Source organism: Ranitomeya imitator, chromosome 2, assembly GCF_032444005.1.
Source record: "Ranitomeya imitator isolate aRanImi1 chromosome 2, aRanImi1.pri, whole genome shotgun sequence".
Lineage (NCBI taxonomy): Eukaryota > Metazoa > Chordata > Amphibia > Anura > Dendrobatidae > Ranitomeya > Ranitomeya imitator.
The window spans coordinates 609,748,610-609,769,734 of NC_091283.1; the positions used below are offsets into that span (position 1 = coordinate 609,748,610).

The 21,125-nt window shown below is 43.9% G+C and overlaps 2 protein-coding genes and 1 long non-coding RNA gene across 5 annotated transcripts in view; 1 reads left to right on the plus strand and 2 right to left on the minus strand.

Moving 5' to 3' along the window:
• PCTP (phosphatidylcholine transfer protein) overlaps positions 1 to 21,125 on the minus strand; it is a 96,419-nt gene that overhangs the window by 44,563 nt on the left and 30,731 nt on the right. For all 3 annotated transcript variants that reach the window (XM_069752450.1, XM_069752448.1, XM_069752449.1), the window contains exon 3: positions 3,842 to 3,921. In XM_069752450.1, the coding sequence (XP_069608551.1) occupies positions 3,842 to 3,921 (80 nt within the window). The remainder of the gene's footprint in view (positions 1 to 3,841; positions 3,922 to 21,125) is intronic.
• Positions 13,514 to 14,968, plus strand: LOC138665184 (uncharacterized). The gene is made up of 3 exons (XR_011318429.1): positions 13,514 to 13,994; positions 14,086 to 14,157; positions 14,284 to 14,968. It is a non-coding gene; the product is annotated as an uncharacterized lncRNA (long non-coding RNA).
• Positions 15,690 to 17,806, minus strand: LOC138665185 (uncharacterized). Its single transcript, XM_069752447.1, has 2 exons — positions 17,153 to 17,806; positions 15,690 to 17,046 (listed from the first exon to the last, which is right to left on the minus strand). The coding sequence occupies exons 1-2, from the start codon at positions 17,503 to 17,505 to the stop codon at positions 16,164 to 16,166; spliced, it is 1,236 nt and encodes a 411-aa protein (XP_069608548.1). The 5' UTR covers positions 17,506 to 17,806; the 3' UTR covers positions 15,690 to 16,163.

The window sequence follows — 21,125 nt, forward strand, 5'->3', positions numbered from 1 at the left end:
CAGTTGGGGCTAAAATTAGGGTTAGGGGTAGGGTTAGGGGTAGGGTTAGGGTTAGCGGTAGGGTTAGGGGTAGGGTTAGGGGTAGGGTTAGGGCTAGGGTTAGGGCTAAATTTAGGGTTAGGGTTGGGGCTAAATTTAGGGTTAGGGCTGGGGCTAAATTTAGGGTTAGGCTTCTTTCACACTTACGTCGGTACGGGGCCGTCTCAATGCGTCGGCCCGACATACCGACGCATGTTGTGAAAATTGTGCACAACGTGGACAGCAGCTGTAGTTTTTCAACGCATCCACTGCCCAATCTATGTCCTGGGGAGGAGGGGGCGGAGTTACGGCCACGCATGCGCGGTCAGAAATGGCGGATGCGACGTACAAAAAAACGTTTCATTGAACTTTTTTTGTGCCGACGCTCCGCCAAAACACAACTGATCCAGTGCACGACGGACGCGACGTGTGGCCATCCGTCACGATCCGTCGGCAATACAAGTCTATGGGCAAAAAACGCATCCTGCGGGCACATTTGCAGGATCCGTTTCTTGTCCAAAACTACGGATTGCGACGGAATGCCAAACGACAAGTGTGAAAGTAGCCTTAGGGCTAGGGTTAGGGTTGGGGCTAAAGTTAGGGCTAGGGTTAGGGCTAAAGTTAGGGTTAGAGCTGGGATTAGGTTTAGGGTTTGGATTAGGGTTGGTATTAGGGTTAGGGTTGGCATTAGGGTTACACTTGGGATTAGGGTTAGGTTTGGGATTAGGGTTAAGGTTAGGGTTGTGATTAGGGGTGTATTGGGATTAGGGTTAGGTTTGAGGTTAGGGTTGAGATTAGGATTAGGGGTGTGTTGGATTTAGGGTTTTGATTAGGGTTATGGTTAGGGTTGACATTAGGGTTGTTTTGGGGTAAGGGTTGTGATTATGGTTAGGGTTAGTGATTAGGATTATGGATCAGGTTGGGATTAGGGTTAGGGGTGTGTTGGGGTTAGAGTTGGAGCTAGAATTGGGGGGGGGTTTCCACTGTTTAGTTACATCAGGGGGTCTCCAAACACGACAGCCAATTTTGCGCTCAAAAAGTCAAATGGTGCTCCCTCCCTTCTGAGCTCTGCCGTGCACCCAAACAGTGGGTTACCCCCACATATCGGGCATCAGCATACTTGGGATAAATTGGACAACTTCTGGGGTCCAATTTCTCTTGTTACCCTTGTGAAAATAAAAATATTTTTTTATTTTCACGACTCTGCATTCTAAACTTCTGTGAAGCACTTGGGCATTCAAAGTTCTCACCACACATCTAGATAAGTTCCTTGGGGGGTCTAGTTTCCAAAATGGGGTCACTTGTGGGGGGTTACTACAGTTTAGGTATATCAGGGGCTCTGCAATCGCAACATAATGCCCACAGACCATTCTATCAAAGTCTGCATTCCAAAAAGGCGCTCCTTCCCTTCCGAGCTCTGCCGTGCGCCCAAACAGTGGTTTACCCCCACATATGGCACATCAGCGTACTCGGGATAAATTGGACAACAACTATTGCAGTCCAATTTCTCCTGTTACCCTTGTGAAAATAAAAACTTGGGGGCTACAATATCTTTTTTGTGGAAAAAAAAAATATTTTTTATTTTCACGGCTCTGCATTATAAACTTCTGTGAAGCACTTGGGCATTCAAGGTTCTCACCACACATCTAGATAAGTTCCATGGGGGGTCTAGTTTCCAAAATGGGGTCACTTGTGGGGGATTTCTACTGTTTAGGCACATCAGGGGCTCTCCAAACGCGACATGGCGTCCGATCTCAATTCCAGCCAATTCTACATTGAAAAAGTAAAACGGCACTCTTTCTCTTCCAAGCTCTGCGGTGCGCCCAAACAGTGGTTTACCCCCACATATTGGGTATCAGCGTACTCAGGAGAAATTGCACAACATCTTTTGTGGTCTAATTTCTCCTGTTACCCTTGTGAAAATAAAAATTTGTGGGCGAAAAGATCATTTTTGTGTAAACAAAAGCGATTTTTTATTTTCACGGCTCTACGTTATAAACTTCTGTGAAGCACTTGGGGGTTCAAAGTGCTCACCACACATCTAGATAAGTTCCTTAAGGGGTCTAGTTTCCAAAATGGTGTCACTTGTGGGGAGTTTCCACTGTTTAGGCACATCAGGGGCTCTCTAAACGTGACATGGCGTCCGATCTCAATTCCAGCCAATTCTGCATTGAAAAAGTCAAACGGCGCTCCTTCACTTCTAAGTTCTGCGGTGCGCCCAAAAAGTGGTTTACCCCCACATATGGGGTATTGGCGTATTCAGGAGAAATTGCATAACAAAATTTATGGTTACATTTCTGTTTTTACACTTGTGAAAATAAAAAAAAATGGTTCTGAATTAAGATGTTTGCAAAAAAAAGTTAAATGTTCATTTTTTCCTTCCACATTGTTTCAGTTCCTGTGAAGCACGTAAAGGGTTAATAAACTTCTTGAATGTGGTTTTGAGAACCTTGAGGGGTGTAGCTTTTAGAATGGTGTCACACTTATAATAAATAATAAATAATCTTTATTTTTATATAGCGCTAACATATTCCGCAGCGCTTTACAGTTTTGCACACATTATCACCACTGTCCCCGATGGGGCTCACAATCTAGAATCCCTATCAGTATGTCTTTGGAATGTGGGAGGAAACCGGAGTGCCCGGAGGAAACCCACGCAAACACGGAGAGAACATACAACCAGATGTTGTCCTGGGTGGGATTAGAACCCAGGACCCCAGCGCTGCAAGGCTGCTGTGCTAACCACTGCGCCACCGTGCTTCCCCCATCCATTATTTTCTATCATATAGACCCCTCAAAATGACTTCAAATGTGATGTGGTCCCTAAAAAGAAATGGTGTTGTAAAAATGAGAAATTGCTGGTCAACTTTTAACCCTTATAACTCCCTAACAAAAAAAAATTTTGTTTCCAAAATTGTGCTGATGTAAAGTAGACATGTGGGAAATGTTATTTATTAACTATTTTTTGTGACATATCTCTCGGATTTAAGGGCATAAAAATACAAAGTTTGAAAATTGCAAAATTTTAAAAATTTTCGCCATATTTCCTTTTTTTCCATAAATAATCGCAAGTAATATCGAAGAAATGTTACCACTAACATGAAGTACAATATGTCACGAAAAAACAATCTCAGAATCAGTGGGATCCGTTGAAGCGTTCCAGAGTTATAACCTCATAAAGTGACAGTGGTCAGAATTGCAAAAATTGGCCTGGTCATTAAGTACCAAATTGGCTCTGTCACTAAGGGGTTAATCCCATCACTCTGCTTCTCCAGTCTTTGCACTTTACTGAAGATGCAGATACCAGTGAAACCAAGACGTCGAGCAGGCGGCAGTCACTTGGTGGGGAATGCAACTGTTTCCAGCCCTGAGTCCAGATTCAGCCGTGCATTAGTGCAGTCCCAGGTGTCAGTCAATGCCAGGGTGTGCCATGCCTCTGACTGAAAGCTGGAGGTTGCAAGGAGGACAGCCAGACTTTAGAACAGTATTAACCTGCAGATTTACCCCATATCTGCAGGTAAATGCATTTTTTAACATCACAGGTATCCTATAACGCATGTTCTAACTAAAGACATTTACAGCATATCCACAATATATATCATACATATCTTACAGGTTTTTGTCTGGGACCTTCACCTTCCAGCATTCCCATGATCCCATTCGATGAGTTACGTTATCTCTGTTCTCCTAAACGTGGAGCTTCTGCCTCAGACTGGCTTAGTACGATATCTTTTTAAGCTTGTACTACTTTCATTTGTATGTTGATTATAGTTCATCGGCATCATTCTACACAAATCATACCCTCATTAAATAAAAAGGATACATCTCTGTTAGAAAGAGGGAACGGATATTTCACTTCCCAGTATATCACTTTGTCTTCTCCATTTTGGTCTTCATGTAGAGCTACAGAATTAAAAGAACAGTATTGTTTTCTGGTATCTCTAACAGGTTACATAGTTACATAGTTATTAAAGGGAACCTGTCACCCCGAAAATCGCGGGTGAGGTAAGCCCACCGGCATCAGGGGCTTATCTACAGCATTACAGAATGCTGTAGATAAGCCCCCAATGTTACCTGAAAGAGGAGAAAAAGACGTTAGATTATACTCACCCAGGGGTGGTCCCGCTGCTGGTCCGGTCGGATGGGTGTCTCTGGTCCGCTGCGGCACCTCCCATCTTCATTCCAAGACGTCCTCTTCTGATCTTCAGCTACGGCTCTGGCGCAGGCGTACTTTGTCAGCCCTGTTGAGGGCAGAACAAAGTACTGCAGTGCGCAGGCGCCGGAAAGGTCAGAGAGGCCCGGCGCCTGCGCACTGCAGTACTTTGCTCTGCCCTCAACAGGGAAAAGTACGCCTGCGCCGGAGCCGTGGCTGAAGATCAGAAGAGGACGTCTTGGAATTAATATGGGAGGCGCCGCAGTGGACCAGAGACGTCCATCCGACCGGACCAGCAGCGGGACCGCCCCTGGGTGAGTATAATTTAATGTCTTTTTCTCCTCTTTCAGGTAACATCGGGGGCTTATATACAGCATTACAGAATGCTGTAGATAAGCCCCTGATGCCGGTGGGCTTACCTCACCCGCGATTTTCGGGGTGACCGGTTCCCTTTAAGGTTGAAGGAAGACTATAAGTCCATCTAGTTCAACCCATAGCCTAACCTAACATGCCCTAACATGTTGATCCAGAGGAAGGCAAAAAAACCCATGTGGCAAAGAGTAAGCTCCACTTTGGGGAAAAAATTCCTTCCCGACTCCACATACGACAATCAGACTAGTTCCCTGGATCAACGCCCTATCAAGGAATCTAATGTATCTCTTCTCAGAAAAAAAAAACGTATCTTTTGAAAATATCTTTTCAAAATAATTCAAGAATGGACTGAGTGCCGTATGTGCAACTGCATATTATGGCTGTCATTTTGGCTGGATAAATGCTATGCTCACACGCAGTGTTTTACAGTGTTGTTTTCTGCATCCAAAACCTGCTCTCTTAGCAATAAGAATGTTGTGTTTTGGAGTTTTTTGCTGTGGTTTTTTTTTTTTTTTTTTGCTGCATTTATTTGCTGCGCATTACAGTTGTGATTTTTGTACAGTACGTAAAAATATTTGCTGTTTGTCTTGCAGCATTTTAGCACTTTTTCATTGCTTTCTATGCGCGAAAAAAAAGCAGCAAAAGTGCTGAAAAAAATTGACATGCTGAAGATTTCAAAAATGTTTCACTGCTGAAATTCAGTTTGTAAAACAAACAATAAACGTGTGTGAGATTTCTGAATTCTTAGTACTTTTGTTGGTACTGTAAAACAAAGCTTCTTTTCTTCAGACAACAAAAAAAGATGCTGCAAAACTGCTGCGTGTGAACATATCCTTACGCCATTTTTCCTGTGGCATAACTATGCTTGAAAGGGCAGGTGCAGATGGCGGTAGATTCTCTTATCTGCAAATGACACTCTGATCAAATGCTGACCAGAGTGTGAGCACAGTGTGATCTGATTCTCGGATGAAAAGAAGATGGAGAAAAAAAATGTCTCCATTTTCTCCATTCTGTGAAACTGGACTGCGCTCAAATGCCATTCGAGTGCAATCCAATGTTTCCCATGCACTCATAGAATTACATGTCCGAGTGTGATCCGAATACCTGATTAGACTCAGGCATGTAGCGATTTTTTTTCTCGGACAGTCTCCATCCTGAGGAAAAAAAATTGGCCATGTGCACAGCCCCAGAGAAAAACATTTGTCCAAGTGTGATCCAATGTTTTGTCGCATCGCACCTAGTACTAGTAAAAGTAGTAAAAAGTGAAGCGGTGTTCAAATCCCGCCCCAATCTCGCTGACCCAGGATTTCCGTTACAGAAGTTGCAGACAAACAGACCGAAGTACCCTGCAGGCAATTACATATACATATATATACATATACATATACATACATATACATACATATACATATATATATATATATATACACACATACACAGTCTCTTTCGCTGATATTCAAGATTAACATTACAGAATGCTCAACACAGTATATTGTCAACAATTGGCTCACATAACTGACAGATTGCAGAAGCATGAAAATGGATATATATATATTATATATATATATATATATATATTATATATATATTATATACAGTGGGTACGGAAAGTATTCAGACCCCTTTACATTTTTCACACTGTTTCATTGTGCAGCCATTTGGTAAATTCAAAAAGTTCATTTTTTTCTCATTAATGTACACTCTGCACCCTATCTTGACTGAAAAAATAAAGAGAAATGTAATTTTTGTAAATTAGAAAAAGAAAAAACTGAAATATTTCATGGTCATAAGTAGAGTTGAGCGACTTTTACTTTTTTAGGATTCGAGTCGGGTTTCGCGAAACCCGACTTTGTCAAAAGTCAGGTCAAGGGAAATCGGCCGATTATTTAGAAAAGTCGGGGATCGGCCGAAACACGAAACCCAATGCAAGTCAATGGGGGAGCATAGTCGGCAGTGAGTGGAGGCCAGGAAAACACCTACAGTGTCCATTTTAATGCCAAAAACATCAATTCTTATTTCCTAAGCTTGTCAATCTTAATTTATTTTATAATAATAGTTAGGCATTGAAAACAGGGGGTCATTTGGCTAATGTTTTTTTTTGGGGGGGGGGTTGGAGGGCTGGCTCAAGATTTTCGTGGGCCCAGGAAACGCGGAATACGTCACGGCGGTGGAGCAGGGAGAGGTAAGTATTTCAACTTTGCAAGTGCTGTGATCCTGAGCAAGCAGGGGGGCCCACTCGTTCGCATTGGCACTGGCACAGGGCCCCTCATAGTACGGCGGTGTGTTTGACAGCGGGTGGCGCCTCCCACTGCCAGAGACACTTTTGCGTACTATGAGGGGCCCTGTGCCAGTGACGTCGCCAAAGAGTATGCCCCCTCACCTGATCAAGGAACCTGCACTTTCATCTGCACCTTCCTCTTTGTCCCCGTGTAAGGTGGTATAGTATGCGGGAAGGGGAACCTGACTTTCAGCAGGGTCAGAATCAGGCTGTGTAGAGTGCAAGGGGAATGTAGTGGTCTGGGTCAATGTGCCAGCAGACTCATCTAGCACTGGCTGGGCAATGGGCAGGATGAGGAGGAAACACAGATATAGGCCCAAATAATAAAGTAGGCTAAATGCAGTTGAAAATTGGTAACAGGACTAAACAGGCGGCATCGCTTTGTTCAGTGGAGGACAACTGTAATGAGTGGCGCAGACACAGTTAGTAGGCCCAAATAATAAAGTAGGCTAAAAGCAGTTCAAAATTGGTAACAGGACATTGGTAACAGGCATAGCTTTGTTCAGTGGAGGACAACTGTAATGAGTGGCGCAGACACAGTTAGTAGGCCCACAATAAAAAAGTAGGCTAAATGCAGTTCAAAATTGGTAACAGGACTAATCAGGCGGCATAGCTAGGTACTGGGGTGGGCTCCTCGGCTAAGTAGCAGGCAGTGGTAGTAGGCGCAAAGTATTAACTGGTCTAAATGGAGGCCAGGGCCCCTGTATATTTTAATTATCATCTATCATTTCAACAAATTTGTATTGGCAGGGCAATTGAAGGATTTAACAGCACAGACTTCACAGTGGTGGAGCAGGGAGAGGTAAGTATTGCAAGTGGTAGAGCACTGTTCGAGCTGGGGGGGGGGGGGACTCTCTCGTGGGCGTCGATACTGGCACAGGGTCAGTGTCTGACGTTGGTTGTGCACCACCACGGTCAGAGACACTTCATTGTACTATGAGGGACCCCGTGCCAGTGCCGTCGCCCAAGAGTGGGCGCACCCACCTGTCCAGGCAAACGGTACTCGCACGGGTGCTTGCGCCAGGTGGTGACCACGGCCCTGTGGGGGGGAGTCAGCCCATTTAGGGAGGTGTAAAAATGGCCTATGGTGGACTTTCAGCAGCTGCAAATGGCGGAATTGGAGAAGTCAGTAAGAGGAGGCCAAAAGCAAGACATTTTTCAGGCAAGCTACATGTCAGCAGGAGAAGGTGGGGCAAAATAATTTGAAATCCATGATTGGTTCATTTTAATGAAGATTAGATCATCAACATTCTGGGTAGTCAGACGTGTCCTTTTTTCGGTCAGTATTGAACCAGCAGCACTGAAGACTCTTTCTGGTAGCACACTAGAAGCAGGGCAAGCGAGCTCCTGTAATGCATATTCTGCCAATTCAGCCAGGTGTTTATTTTAGATGCCCAGTAATCAAAGGGGAATGACCTGTGAGGGAGAACATCGATAAGGGAGGAAAAGTAGTTTGTAACCATACTGGACAAATGCTGTCTCCTGTCACTTTGAATCGATGCAGTAGCAGAAATTTCCTGGAAGACATATGAAAAAAAAGGACTGTAGTACAATTTCAATCTCCCTACAATGATCTCAGGACAAGTATGGCAGCAATAAAAAGGACTGCTGAACACAAAAGTGTGGACAAATAAACAAGATAACTGTGCAGAAAGGAGCAACAGGATTTTTGCTTTTAAAAAAAGCAGTTGGTTTGCACAGCGGCGTGCAAACAGCAATGCAGCCATCAGGGAGCCTTATAAGGCAGCCTAATAAGCTACAGAGCTGATGCACAAAAATATAGACTCCACTGTCCCTGCAAACAAATGGTGGTGTTGGACAGTGGAAATCGCTACAGCACAAGCAGTTTCGGGGATTAATCTTCCCTCCCTAACTATATCCCTTCTTCTGATGAAGCTGCGGCAACCTCTCCCTATGCTACGATCGGCAGAAGTAAGATGGCAGTCGGCGTACACGCCCCTTTATAGCCCCTGTGACGCCGCAGAAAGCAAGCCAATCACTGTCATGCCCTTCTCTAAGATGGTGGGGACCGAGACCTATGTCATCAAGCTGCCCACACTCTGCGTCCTCCTTCATTGGCTGAAAAATGGCGCTGAAAGTGTCATACGAAACGTGACTCTGGCGCGAAGATCGCCGACCTCATGGCCGATCCCACACTAGGATCAGGTCGGGATTCGTTTCGCTCCACCCTAGTCATAAGTATTCAGACCCTTTGCTCAGACACTCATATTTAAGTCACATGCTGTCAATTTCCTTGTGATCCTCCTTGAGATGGTTCTACTCCTTCATTGGTGTCCAGCTGTGTTTAATTAAACTGATAGGACTTGATTTGGAAAGGCACATACCTGTCTATATAAGACCTCACAGCTCACAGTGCATGTCAGACCAAATGAGAATCAGGAGGTCAAAGGAACTGGCCAAGGAGCTCAGAGACAGAATTGTGGCAAGGCACAAATCTGGTCAAGGTTACAAAAGAATTTCTGCAGTAATCAAGGTTCCTAAGTGCACAGTGGCCTTTATAATCCTTAAATGGAATAAGTTTGGGACCACCAGAAGTCTTCCTAGACCTCGTCGTCCAGCCAAACTGAGCAATCGTGGGAGAAGAGACTTGGGGGTTCTTCTTTACCTCTCTCACCAAGATCACTGTGGCTGAGCTCCATGAGATGCAGTAGGGAGATGGGAGAAAGTTCCACAAAGTCAACTATCACTGCAGCCCTCCACCAGTCAGGCCTTTATGGCAGAGTGGCCTGAAGAAAGCCTCTCCTCAGTGCAAGACAAATGAAAGTCCACATAGTTTGCTAAAAAACACATGAAGGCCTCTCAGACTATGGCAAATAAGATTTTCTGGTCTGATGAGACGAAGATAGACCTTTCTGGTGATAATTTTAAGTAGTATGTGTGGAGAAAACCAGGCACTGCTCATCACCTGCCCAATAAAATACCAACAGTGAAACATGGTGGTGGCAGCATCATGCTATGGGGGTGTTTTTCAGTTGCAGGAGCAGGACGACTGGTTGTCATTGAAGGAAACATGAATGCAGCCAAGCACAGAGATATCCTGGATGAAAATCATTTCCACAGTGCTCTGGACCTCAGACTTGGCTGAAGTTCACCTTCCAACAAGACAACGACCCTAAGCACACAGCTAAAATAACAAAGGAGTGGCTTCAGAACAACTCTCAACGTTCACCATCCAACCTGACGGAACTGGAGAGGATCTGCAAGGAAGAATGGCAGAGGATCCCCAAATCCAGGTGTGAAAAACTTGTTGCATCATTACCAAGACTCATGGCTGTACTAGAGCAAAAGGGAGCTTCTACTCAATACTGAGCAAAGGGTCTGAATACTTAGGACCATGCGATATTTCAGTTTTTCTTTTTTAATAAATTTGAAAAAAACAGAAATGTAGTATTTTTTTGCAGTCAAGATGGGGTGCAGAGTGTACATTAATGAGAAAAAAAATGAACTTTTTTGAATTTACCAAATGGCTGCAATGAAACAAAGAGTGAACATTTTAAAGGGGTATGAATACTTTCCGTTCCTACTGTATGCACAAGCCAATTTTTAGTTATTTGATACCATAAATTGTATTTATGTCTATATTTTTCTCATTTTAAGCTCACCATTTGAAACTGTTTAGTTTACATATACATATCAAATTACAAAAATATTTAAACAAAGGTTGTAATGTAACGAAATAGTTGAAAAGTCAAGGGGATGTATTATTTTCCCAAGACACTGTATCAGTAATGCAGTGTAAATTAAACAATTGTAATGTTTGTACATATCTTAGTGCATACACTGTGTTGCAGCATACTTTGGTTTGCATATAACTTAGTCTCAGCAGCTTGCTCCTGTTCACACTTGCTTCATTAAGGTCAGCTTTTAGAGGTTCCATTCTCTAGCCGTTCAGTGAAAGAGCTGCCTTCTGTTATAACCAATATTTCACAATTTGACTCATCAGCCCAGATCACCTGTCATTTTTCTGCACACCAGTTCCTATGTATTCATGCCCAGTTGAGTCGCGTGTTTTTTTCCATGTTGAAGGCTTTTTGGGCATAATTCTTCAATAAAGACCATTTTGGGTCAAACTTCTCCAAACAGTAGAAGGAAGTAGCTGGGTCTCACTGCTGCCAGTCATGACATGATGGCACTGCTGGATATTTCAAAGGGAAGTAATTAAGCATAATGTGACTTATCTGCTTCACTAAATCTCCTTGGTCAACCATTGCATCTACGGTACTCAGCCCATTTCTTCATGCCTCTTCAAAAGAGCTTGTACAGCATAAATTGAAACCTCTGTCCATTTTGAAATCTTAGACAGGGAGCAACCTTGCTGATGCAGTATAACTACCTTGTATCTTGTTGCCGTGCTCAGTCTTGTTGTGGTGTATCTTCTTTGACATTAAACTGCCTTCTACAACCTTTCCTTTGTAGTTTGGCTGTTCCTCAGTCAGTTTTAAGACTACTACATGGCTGTTAATATTTCAGTTAATTAATTATTTTAGTTAATTAATAAGACGCACCCTAAATTTTCAGAAGGAAAATGGGGGAAAAAAAATTAATGTGTCAAATGTGGGTCTGTCTTACAGTCCGAGTTCAGCTTAGGCCTCTTTCACACTTCAGTCTTTCGGCGTCAGTCAAAAACCGCCATTTTCGTGAAATGGCGGATCCGCCATTTTTTTTTGGCGGATCCGCTATTTTCCCATTGACTTGCATTAGAGACGGATTGTGGCGGATGGCCGTCCGTTCCATCCGCCATGCGACGGATCCGTCGATATTTGGCGGACGTTGTCTAGACATTGACGGACTTTGTAACGTTTTTTGGCGCCGCCGAAAAGGCGGACCGCGGCGGATCCGTCGTGTCCGCCTTTTTTTAGAATGGGCGCCTATGGGCGACGGATCCGTCGCGATCCGCTTTTTGGCGGATCCGTCGCCTCAATCCGCTTTTTTTGATTGAGCATGCTCCAAAAAGTGGATACTTTGCCCAGACAACCCAAAAACTATATAAAGAGGACAGGTCATTCCCAAATGTACTAGCAAGACAGACCCTTCAATGCAAGAGAGACCCAGCCAGACCCTGCCAGCAAGACCTTGCCAGCCAGCCAGAGAGGCCCTGCCAGCTAGCCAGAGAGGCCCTGCCAGCCAGAGAGGCCCTGCCAGCCAGAGACACACTGCCAGACCCTGCAAGCAAGACCTTGCCAGCCAGGCCCTGCCAGCCAGCCAGAGAGGCCCTGCCAGCCAGCCAGAGAGGCCCTGCCAGCCAGCCAGAGAGGCCGTGCCAGCCAGACCCTGCCTGAGACAGCCATGTGAGTACTGACATCCAGCGTGCATGTGTGTGTGTGTGTGTGTGTGTGTGTGTGTGTGTGTGTGTGTGTGTGTGCGCATTTGTGTATGACGTACTGAGTACAGCAAGAGCTTTTAAAACCTGAATCCAACCTGAGGCCTGCCGTCGTCCTGCAACAGCCAGTGCCCTGCTACAGTCCAGATCCACCCCGAGGCCTGCCACTGTGAAGACATCAAGCTCCAGCCGGAGGACTGATGGCCGTGTGTGTGTGTATTTTTGTACTGCTGTGTGCTTTTGTATGTATGTGTTCATGTGCCTGCACCTTATTATGCCTTCGTCAATATTACGCCTGTTCATGTGTTATGCTTGCGTTATGACTCTGCTTGCAGGTATGTTTGTGTGCATCTTGTTGGTTGCATGTGCATTTGTCAATGCCATATTGGTTAATGTTGATTTTTGATGTATTTACTAAAGGTACCGTCACACGCTGCAGCGATACCGACAACGATCCGGATCGCTGCAGCGTCGCTGTTTGGTTGCTGGAGAGCTGTCACACAGACAGCTCTCCAGCGACCAACGATGCCGGTAACCAGAGTAAACATCGGGTTACTAACTGCAGAGCCGCGCTTAGTAACCCGATGTTTACCCTGGTTACCAGTGTAAAAGTAAAAAAAAAAAGGTAAATTCCGCTGTCTGTCCCCGTGCTGTGCTTCTCTGCATTGTGAGCGCCAGCCAGCCATAAAGCAGAGCACAGCGGTGACGTCACCACTCTGCTTTCTGGCCGCTGTGCTTACACAGGGCAGAGAAGCAGAGTGCCGAGGGACAGACAGAAGGTGGCTGTGTGTGCGTGCGTGCGTGTGCCTGCCTGCCCTGTTTATATGTTTTTCATACTATGCTGGTATTTTGAATAGCTGTGGTGTAAAATTTGTTTTGTGTGTGTGTATAAATGATGTGTGATGTGTTCTGCATCTTTGTTGTTTTCCATAATGTACTTGTATTTCAAATAAAGAGCAGTGTAGCTCCTACTGTACCCTAAAAAAAAGAAAATTTTAAAAAATATAGTAATAAAAATTTCACAAAACTGTCAGTAGTCTCATTTCAAGATAAATATAATATTGGGTAAACATGCAGTAAAGGTTATATATACAAATGTGTAATGCAAATCTTTGCTATAGAATATGTTATCTGGTTTTAGAAAATACAAACTGTAGGGTAATCATAATTAACAATTTTGGGGATTGGTATTTTAATTTCGAATGAGGAACATTTTTTATAAGGTTAAACTTTGTTTAGGTGGGTTTTACCAGCATGCGCATTGCGCATATCAAGTTCTAAGTAGTTTTGGTGTTGTTTTAAAGGGATTTTTTGGGGTTTTTTTTGTGGGGAAACAGGAGGTAGAGGGTTTGGCAGCTTGTGCATCAAGTTTGACGGTAGAATTTTTTTTTTCTTTTGTGGTGGGGGAAATCAAAAATAAGTTGGCACTGTAGGTACTGTAGTAGGTACTGACCCAAGACGTACACAAGCAGGCTCCCCATTTTTTTTTTAAAGTTGTAAGTGTAAAGTCCCTACAGCTGCATCTATCCTTTTGTATAGTAGCTTAGAACTCTCTTTATGCTTGCAGATTCTAGGGACCAAGAGGACCCAAGCAAGGGACCGACCGACCCAAGCTATACGCAAGCCCCAAGTTTTGGAAACAGATGTAAGTGTAAAGTCCTGAAAGCTGCATCTATCTATCTATCCTTTTGTATAGTAGCTTAGAACTCCCTTTATGCTTACAGATTCTAGGGACCAAGAGGACCCAAGCAAGGGACCGACCAACCCAAGATAGACGCAAGATCATAATGTCTTCTTCTGAGAGCCCCCCAGCACATCATCAGCAAACTGAGGTGTTAATTTTTTTTCTTCATAAATTTTTTATTTTGGTGCAACAATGGCAATTGTATTTTAAGCCTTTATGTGTTTATTATGTATTCACAGGAATATGAAGCAGAGGGGCTAACAGAAGGAGACGGACAGGGTGGAGAAATACAAGGAGCGGGAGCGCATAGTGTAAGTTTTGAACAGACCGATCCTCACATACAATGCACTACACCCAACACAAACATTCAGCACAGCACACAATACATATGCCTCGATCAAAGAACATTATTAATTTTATTTTTTTTTTTAAATTAGTCTTCACAATCCGGGGCTCGACGTAGAGTTCCTCAAAGCACCTCCCATAGTCGTCGGAATGATAATCGCGGCGGTCGCCGAAGAGTAAGTTCCTTTTTGGTTTGGTGTTTAGTAAAATGTAAAATTCATGTGTTGTAATCTTTCCCTTTTTATTCTTATCTTTTTGTTAGGCTTCACAGCGTGCTCCCGAACAAGATGATGAAGAGGAGGGCATCGATGTGAACACCCTCATCGAAGCAGTACAAAGTCGGGAGCCGCTGTGGAACATGTCGGACCGCCGCCATGCTGACCAGTTAATCACCCGACGGCTATGGGAGGAAGTGTGCAGTGCTGTTATGGATAACTGGGAGGAACTCGATGCTGGGGCCCAGGATCTAGCGCGTAAGTATTCACACTTCATAACCTTATGTTAGCATGATTTAATGTGGTGTATAGTAACCAATTTTTGCTTTCTCTTTCCAGGTAACAGGATTATCGTGCGGTGGCGGTCACTCAGGGATCGCTTCAAGAGGGAGTTTAATAAGGAGATGCAGGCCCCGAGTGGATCTAGAGGACGCAGGAGCAGATACAAACATGCCAGAGCCCTGTCGTTCCTCCGGTCGACGCTGCTGAGCAGAAGGTAAATATTCAACACCACATATTTTCAGTCAAACTGTAAAAATGTGTAACCTTCAATTTTTTTTGCAGCAAGGGCAATTGTAATATCCAGATACTAATTTTTTTTTTCTTCTTTAACAGCACTTTCTGCAGCACTCGGGAGCCTGCATCAGAGTTGCACCCCTCTGGAGCGATCCCTCAAGAGTCCGCCACCGGGGACCACATCGACCCCTCTGTTTCTGCACCTTCCCTTTCGTTTGATCCCTCAGCCTCATCCACCAGCGCTGGAGCAGCAGGGCGGACTTCGTCACTTGAAGCTGCAGGTGATGAGTTAGAGTTCCCTTTACCCCACCCCTCTGCCACTGCCGCAACATCTAGACCAACTTTGTGGTCAGGACGGCAGCGCCAGAGAGGTCAGGAAAGGAGCTATGCGCCTGACTTTTTGCAGCTGAATGCATCCTTTCACAGTGCCATCAAGCTTTTGAGTGAGCAAACGTCTGCTGGGTACAATATGCTTAACAAAAGCATACTTGAACTCAGCAGTCGTCTTGATAGGATGCAATCAGATGCAAATCAGTCACCAAGGCACTGTTTTTTTCAGTCGGTCCTCAGGCACATGGAAAATCTAACTCCTGACCTGCAGATGCATGTGATGCAAGGCTGCCACACTGCTCTAGCGCAGGCGATGTCCCATGCCCCTCCACCTACCCTTCATGTGTCAACACCTTTCCCCTCTCAATCCACCGTCTATCCTCCCGTCCGTCCTCCTCCTGTCCGTCCTCCTCCCGTCCATTCTACTCCTTCGTCATTTGTTCCTTCCCCCCTTAGTCTTTCCCAGTTTTTACCGTCCCCCTTCCATTCTTCCCCTTTAACTTCTCCGTTCCCAATCCCACCAACACCTTCATACCTCCCACACACCACATCTGCACCTCAACTCTCTACACAACCTCATGTTTTCACCACCCATTCTACTTCTGTTCCTCCCCGTGATGTCCTGTCTCCCACTCTCGACGTGGTCCGCCCTGTCAGCCCCTCCGCTACTATCTCCACCCCAAACTATGAGAATCTGTAAATAAATAAACAGTTTTTTGGTTTAAAAACAATTTTATTGTCTTTCTCTTTTTTTTTTTGTAAAGTTTTTAAATCACCAAGGTTATGGCAATAGTAACAATAACAGTGTTTAAAGGGTACCGTTGCAAAACATACAATGCTGCATTAAAGTACAAAGATTTTGTAAGCAAACAAAAAATTGTATTTTTACAAGTGTAAAAAGAAAAATTTTTTTACACCATTTCATACTGCCAGTCAACTGATCCTGCAGGAGACATGAAGTAGTCTGCAAAACTGTCCCGCATTCTGGAGACTGCTACTGGACTGCGAAAAGTGGGGTTTTGGTAATCCCGTAAGGTGCTTTCAGAAACATTATCCTCCAGGGAAACTTGTTCTTTTGATAAAACAAAATTGTGCAGGACAACGCACGCTTTGACCACATCATCGACAGTTTCAGTCTGCAGTTTAATTGCAGTTAGCAGGACTCTCCATTTGGCAGTTAAGATGCCAAAAGCACATTCCACTACTCTTCGTGCTCTGGTTAAGCGGTAATTGTAAATTTTTTTCCTCTGGGTCAGTCCACTACTTCCAAAGGGTTTCAGCAAGTGTGGGGAAAGCTGGAAGGCATCATCTCCAACACAAACAAATGGTAATGGTGGACTAGTGGTTCCAGGGAGAGGTCTAGGGGGCGGAAAATCAAATGTCTCTCCATATAAACGGCGCCCCATTGGTGAATTTTTAAAGATTTGTGAATCATTTGCGCGTCCATACGCACCGATATCAACAGCGATGAACTTGCATTGTGCATCGGCTATGGCCATCAACACAATAGAGAAGTACTTCTTATAGTTATAAAACTGTGATCCAGAGCCTGAAGGTTTGACGATCCGTATGTGCTTTCCATCAACTGCTCCAACACAATTTGGAAACTGGCAAATTTGATGAAAATTTTGGGCGATCTCCAGCCACCTCTCCTGTGATGGCTCTGGGATGTATTCCACTTGTAGGCACTCCCACAATGCCCGGCAGGTATCTCTGATGATCCCCGAGATGGTGGATATCCCAAGTCGATACTGAAAATGGAGGGATGAGAACGACTCTCCAGTTGCAAGGAATCTGTTAACAAAACGAAAAGACAATAATTAATAAAAAAATTCAAAAAACAACATTACAGTTATAAGTCTGATGAATGAGAATCATTTAAAAAAAAAAAATTACTTACCGAATAGTCACCATGAGACGCTCTGCTGGTGATATTGAGAATCGCATCTGGGTGTCTCGTCTACGTATACAGTCTTCCACATAGCCCAATAAAAACTCGAAATTTTCAGCTCTCATCCTCACATAATTGAAGAACTTTTGAGGGTTTTCCCTTAGTTCCATGTAAAGCGTGGAATAAACACCACGGGTCATACGTTGTGCTGTGATGGGATGGATCCACAGCCTTCTCTTCCGCCGCTGCCGTAGGATGCGCAGTCTTTGTTCCTCCCTCTCTCGAACGCTGACTGCCAACTGATTTGCCTCAAAAGTAAAATCCGCATAGATCTTTGCAATGTTCGCCAGGACTCCTTCCATTTCTGCCACTTTCTCTACAACCTTTCAAAGATGTGGTGTAAATACACGCTATATATAGTTTTGCAGTAGTATCCAGTAGCCAATCACATTGAAATCCTCCCCTTTTAAAAAACGGATCCGTCAAAAAACGGTTACAACGGATGTAAAAACGGTCGCAACGGTTCTAACGGATCCGTTTTTTAAACGGATCGGGGCAGCTGATCCGTCAAAAAAACGGATCCGTTAGAACCGTTTTTCCACCAAATTTGACGGATCCGTCGATCCGCCACGATGTCGGACCTAACTGACGCCACACAACTGAAGTGTGAAAGAACCCTTACCGGGGGGGGGGGGGGGGGGAATCAGTAGCTCAGATGGGGCATGGTCACAGGGGGTGTTCGGTGGTGCAAGGGCTGCGCTGGCATTTTGTGAAAGCCCAGGGGCCCCCGCACATCCATTGCTGCTAGGGGGTGGCCTCTGGGAAACAGTGTTCTGTTATGTGGGGGGGCTCCGCCAGCATTTTGACAAAGCCCGTAAGCCCCCTCGTTGCCGAGTTCTCGATCTGAACATGGGCCACCCCCGGCAGCCACTTTCCCAGAGGCCACCGCATCGCAGCAATGAATGTGCGGGGGCCTCCATACTTTCAAAAAAATGCAGGCAGAGACCCCCGCACCACAGAGCACCGGTGAACCTGCTGCACCAGCCAGGGAAGGGAGTGTGACCATCGCCCTGCAGCGCCGGACCGGGACCGCTGCAGAATGACCCGACTCCTGCTGCCGCCTCACTACTTGTAAGTATATTCCGAGTATAAGACACACCCCCATTTTCCCCAAAAAAATTTTTGGGAAAAAAGTGCGTCTTATAATCTGAAACATACGGTACTGTTTTAACTTACTGTACATATGAAAATGATGATTATTATCACCTGTTTGTTATAATTGGTTACTCATACGCCCGACTTTAATTCTTCAATACCCCAGACTTTGTGCAACTGTACCTAGAAGAATGAGTGCTGCTTTCAAAGGAAAGGGTAGTGATGCTGAACATTGCTTTAATTTAGATTTCTCTTTTGTTCATTCACTTTGTATTTTATTAATTGACAAAAATAATCAAATACTACTTCTGGTTTTTAAAGCATTCTCACTTTCCAGCATTTTTTACACACTTTCTTAAACTTTTGCACAGTACTTTATTTGTGCACACACTCTTAAGCTTGTGTGATATTTCAGTCTATAGGAGCGTAGCTACAAGGATGTTGGGCTTGGAGGGAGTCAATATTAGTATGGACAAATGTGTTTTTAAATAGCAGGTAGAAGTCCATATACCTTGACAGCTACAAGTTATTAGTTTGATGGCTTGTATTGTTTTTGCATTATTAATTTGAAATGCAAATCTTTTGCCTACATGAGTTTTTTTTATAGCTATTTTTATTTTTAAAAACTGTTTGCATAAACAGCCATTTTGAACATACATAGTTCCTTCTTCGCTTGTGCGTGATTTATAGAAGCTGAAATGAATGCAAGTAAAATTGACCAAACAAATTTCGAGATTATTGCAGTTTCCAAGAAATAATGGATTACAGGTCCTTCTCAAAAAATTAGCATATAGTGTTAAATTTCATTATTTACCATAATGTAATGATTACAATTAAACTTTCATATATTATAGATTCATTATCCACCAACTGAAATTTGTCACGTCTTTTATTGTTTTAATACTGATGATTTTGGCATACAACTCCTGATAACCCAAAAAACCTGTCTCAATAAATTAGCATATTTCACCCATCCAATCAAATAAAAGTGTTTTTTAATAACAAACAAAAAAACCATCAAATAATAATGTTCAGTTATGCACTCAATACTTGGTCGGGAATCCTTTGGCAGAAATGACTGCTTCAATGCGGCGTGGCATGGAGGCAATCAGCCTGTGACACTGCTAAGATGTTATGGAGGCCCAGGATGCTTCAATAGCGGCCTTAAGCTCATCCAGAGTGTTGGGTCTTGCGTCTCTCAACTTTCTCTTCACAATATCCCACAGATTCTCTATGGGGTTCAGGTCAGGAGAGTTGGCAGGCCAATTGAGCACAGTAATACCATGGTCAGTAAACCATTTACCAGTGGTTTTGGCACTGTGAGCAGGTGCCAGGTCGTGCTGAAAAATGAAATCTTCATCTCCATAAAGCATTTCAGCCGATGGAAGCATGAAGTGCTCCAAAATCTCCTGATAGCTAGCTGCATTGACCCTGCCCTTGATGAAACACAGTGGACCAACACCAGCAGCTGACATGGCACCCCACACCATCACTGACTGTGGGTACTTGACACTGGACTTCAGGCATTTTGGCATTTCCTTCTCACCAGTCTTCCTCCAGACTCTGGCACCTTGATTTCCGAATGACATGCAAAATTTGCTTTCATCAGAAAAAAGTACTTGGGACCACTTAGCAACAGTCCAGTGCTGCTTCTCTGTAGCCCATTTCGGCACCTGTAGCCCATTTCCTGCACACGCCTGTGCACGGTGGCTCTGGATGTTTCCACACCAGACTCAGTCCACTGCTTCCTCAGGTTCCCCAAGGTCTGGAATCGGTCCTTCTCCACAATCTTCCTCAGGGTCCGGTCTCCTCTTCTCGTTGTACAGCGTTTTCTGCCACATTGTTTCCTTCCAACAGACTTACCATTGAGGTGCCTTGATACAGCACTCTGGGAACAACCTATTTGTTGAGAAATTTCTTTCTGGGTCTTACCCTCTTGCTTGAGGGTGTCAATGATGGCCTTCTTGACATCTGTCAGGTCGCTAGTCTTACCCATGATGGGGGTTTTGAGTAATGAACCAGGCAGGGAGTTTATAAAAGCCTCAGGTATCTTTTGCATGTGTTTAGAGTTAATTAGTTGATTCAGAAGATTAGGGTAATAGGTCGTTTAGAGAACCTTTTCTTGATATGCTAATTTATTGAGACAGGTTTTTGGGTTATCAGGAGTTGTATGCCAAAATCATCAGTATTAAAACAATAAAAGACGTGACAAATTTCAGTTGGTGGATAATGAATCTATAATATATGAAAGTTTAATTGTAATCATTACATTATGGTAAATAATGAAATTTAACACTATATGCTAATTTTTTGAGAAGGACCTGTATATTCTGCATCCTGAGACCAGAGAGTGACAGTTGACATGCATGCAACGCCTTGGCATTGTGTATGTTTTTATCCTGTCCTATCCAGGTATCCAGCAATATTATGGAGCTGTATTTAAAGGGTTACTCCAGGGTGAATTACTTCTGCTTCGAAAGGTAAGCAGAGCTGATGAGGTTGCATGTACAGATTCTAACAAAAAAGATTACGGTAGTGCCCAATTCCTGGCGATCCTGCAAGTGTCCTGACCAGTATCTGTAGAAGTTCGAGAAAAGCACATCCAGCCCATGAATGGCAGCGCTTCCCAGGACTCACATTCAAAGATGATATTTCATATTTTTTTATTTCATAACTTAAAATAGAAGAGATACTGTAGATACTAGTATCTCTTCTATTTTAAGTTATGAAATAAAAAAATATGAAATATCATCTTTGAATGTGAGTCCTGGGAAGCGCTGCCATTCATGGGCTGGATGTGCTTTTCTTGAACTACTTATCCGGTGTG